This window comes from Suillus plorans (assembly GCF_016647745.1).
Source record: "Suillus plorans strain S12 chromosome Unknown HD556scaffold_39, whole genome shotgun sequence".
In the NCBI taxonomy this organism is placed as follows: Eukaryota; Fungi; Basidiomycota; class Agaricomycetes; order Boletales; family Suillaceae; genus Suillus; species Suillus plorans.
This window is the reverse complement of record NW_024537423.1, coordinates 376,655-380,056: the sequence shown is the minus strand read 5'-3', so window position 1 is coordinate 380,056 and position 3,402 is coordinate 376,655. Positions and strand designations below refer to the sequence as shown.

Sequence of the window (3,402 nt, the reverse complement as noted above, 5' to 3'; positions counted from 1 at the left end):
ATAGCCCAGATTACTATAAGTTCCTGAACATATTGACCTCAGTGTGACTGAACCTGAAACTCCTGACCGACTTTAAGTCATGCACTGGCAAGAGGCCCAGAAATACAAAGTAAGTACTATGCATTCTTATAGCTAGTTAGTTATGCTAACTAACATGCTTGGAAGAAGTCTGAAGCTGGAACTATGGTAAGTATCGATGCAGAAGAGACCTTCAATAGTAGCGATACAGAGAAAGAGACTCCAGCAGTGTTCACTCACTGGTATAAGGATAAGAAGACCATAAGTTTGTTTCTCTGTCTGCAATATTGGTACTTAATATTATCTATCAGCTGAATGACCTAGCTTGAACTCCTCTTGCTGAGGATACCGTAGTGCATCCAAAAAACTGTTTTGCACTAGAGCGCTTTATAGATAGTGTCCAAATAGGAAACAGGTAACACAGCAATGAAGGTGTGGCAGACACTGATAACAAAATAGAGACACATTAGTAAGAAAGTATAAGAAGTGTTCGAATGGCTGATACTAATAACCATGACAGGCTAGTAGATTTGGCTCTCATTGACATTCTTATTCCACGTGTCATTAGACACCTGCAAAAACTTTTATTAGTATCATAGACAACTGAGTAAATATGATATACCAAATTCTTAGCTTCCTCTTTGTATTTCTGAAAACAGAGCAAATAAGAGTTAGTTAACATATACAAGACTCAGAGCAGACAAAGATTGTATCATGTTCTGCTATAATCTTTACAATCTGCAGCTTCAAGGCCCTATACTTTTTATGCAAGGTCTGGAACTGCAGGATTTCAGGCACATATGCACCCTAAAATGTTTTTCTCAGCACAAAAACCATGATAGCTAGCCAACATATATGTTGAAAATGAGATTGAGGCACTCTAGAACCATCTGTAGAGAAATCTCCATCAGGTAGTCACTGTTCATGACATAGCACCAGGGGATAGGGGAGACACTATAAATTTCTGGCCCCAATGTGACATATTAAAATTCTGCATAGGACAATGTGAGTTATGTATATGATGAAATAAAGACCTCCAGGTGAAATTCATAGAACATCCACTGGCAGAAGAGTACATGATATTGGAGGTTACATAATATGTTTGTTTGTTTGTTTTTGTGTGGCTCTTCTGCATATCCCAAACCTCATCTTGCTCATATTGCTTCTTATGTGAGCTTTGATTTGTCACCCTGGTAGGGTGTGATAGTAGGTTCCTGTGTTTAAATTCATGTTGTTCTCCATGTATCTTCTATTCAATGTTGCGTTTGCTATATATGGTGCTGTAATTATTCAGTCTACCATTAATCAATTCTGAGCAAAAATTTCATGATACCTCATGTGGCTATTACTCCGGTGGTGTCAGAGATTGGAGGATTCTGAACTGCAAGTTGCACAAGGATCACATATGTATTATCATACAACTATGTTGCACCTCCCAATATATAGCAAGACATTCTGAGGGCAATACATAATTAATGGTACACATGTGGTTTGCAATGGCCAGAGTCTGGAATGGTACCTGAATTGCAATTATCACCCTCTTTTGAATGCTGATATATTGCTTAACTAAGGAGCTTATTGTGTACATATTCAAATTCCTGAGGAATAATATTCTTTTTCATGTAGTCAAGTCACCACTGGTGCTATTGATTTCTTAGGCAAATGAGATTGTGCAAGTATAGTGTATTGTATACTTCTTGTACCTTCACTGTCATGTGATCATATTCCGAGTCTTTTACCTCCTGCTCTGGTACTTCCATGGATATATATATATTTCACTCCTTACTAGTATGTTATCCTTCCTAGCTTTTATCTCTCATCCATTCGAATTTGTATACTAGGTGGATAAGCATATAGTAGGTAGACTATTTCAATGAATGAAGTATATGTCTGGCAATATGGAACCACTCCCTGATACTGCAGATATCAGACATGTTTGCTAGTATTGTTGCCTGATTAACACATGACCAATTTAAGCAAACATATAGAGACCAGAGAATGCCCAATACATCTATCATCAGTCTGTATAGCATCACTGAAAATGTATGCTCATCCTTCACCAAGCATTCAAAAAAACATTGATTGAGAAGATAGAAATTTCCCCTCATTTTTCCTGTCGAAACATTCAAAAACAGTAATTCATATTTCAATGATTTTCTGTTTGTGGGACATGATGCAAACATTGGACATGTTCCTTCAAGGATGATGCTATAATTTATGTTTTTTTGTGTTGCATAGAAACAACAACACTTATAGATAGAATTAGTAACAATGACCAGAGTAGAAGAGCAGAAATGTACAAGCATCATGGTGAGAATATTTAGATGACATCAAAATATCAGAGGGCACAAGAGAGGACTACACAGAGCCTAAATTCACAGAATGAGCAGACTTTTTCAGAGACCAGTAGCACAGCTAGAAGCAGGAGCAGCGCGAGGCAATGACTTTTGCTTAGCATATGCTGATTGGGCAAAAGGGTTAGTTTATTGGTATGGATAAAATAAGATGGACATATAACTTCGACACTTTGCTTCAAGTTCATCAAGTTCAGCCACCAAGGCAGTATCCATTTCAAGAGTCAGAGCCTGTTGCCAAACATTGTTGTCACCTGACGTACAGTTAGGAGGACTGGAGAGATTAGTTAGTTAATAGGAAAGGTCATCTCCTCTTCATCATGTACCAGCCGCCTGGTAGGCATTCAAAGCTATAGAGTACTGGAGTGAAGCTGCTAGAAGCACATCGTTGATGTACTTCCTTAGAGTAACAATGGACAAACTTGATGCTGAGCATCTTGTCATTAGTTGTCTTGGCAGAAAAGAGCAGCTTGGTGGTATACATTTAAAGGAGATGTAGTGTTTGATGACATGTGTTCATAACATTCCGAGAGAGACAGAAGAGCTTTCCTGAGCGCACTGACATGCCACACAATTATCATACACATTTTGGTATCAGTGTAGTGATAAAACAGAGGTAAAGCAGTCAAAATTACCTGCATGTTCAGATGCATGCTTCAAACAGCAGTTGAGAAATCAATGTGTGACCCTTTAAATTGTGATCAGTGCATCACAAGTTGTGGAATACTAGAAACCTACTGAAGAGTGTGATTGCTATACAGGGAAATTTAAATGCAGGCTTCTCCTTTGAGAAAGAGGTCATGGAATGTATATAATATGAAAGGACTTGCATGTGGGGTTGGGCCTTTGTAAACCCTATCTCATTCTTGACTTCAGCAATTGCATAGTGGAAGCCTTTGTACTGCATATCACTATCAGTGGTGTAGTTGCTGCTGTCAATTGTTATGGCCCTTAGGTCGATGTTGCGCTGCTGCAAGAGTTTATGGAATTTGAAAGCTTGTTCTGTCTCATTTGTGAAGAAGCCAGACAT

General features: G+C 38.4%; 1 protein-coding gene across 1 annotated transcript; it reads right to left on the bottom strand.

The window, feature by feature from the left end:
- Positions 1-3,028: 3,028 nt before the first annotated feature.
- HD556DRAFT_1444869 (uncharacterized protein) lies at positions 3,029-3,402 on the bottom strand (the record flags this gene model as incomplete). The annotated part of the gene is made up of 2 exons (XM_041306847.1): positions 3,029-3,060; positions 3,111-3,402. 2 exons carry the CDS (start codon positions 3,400-3,402, stop codon positions 3,029-3,031), a joined length of 324 nt encoding a protein of 107 aa, XP_041158783.1.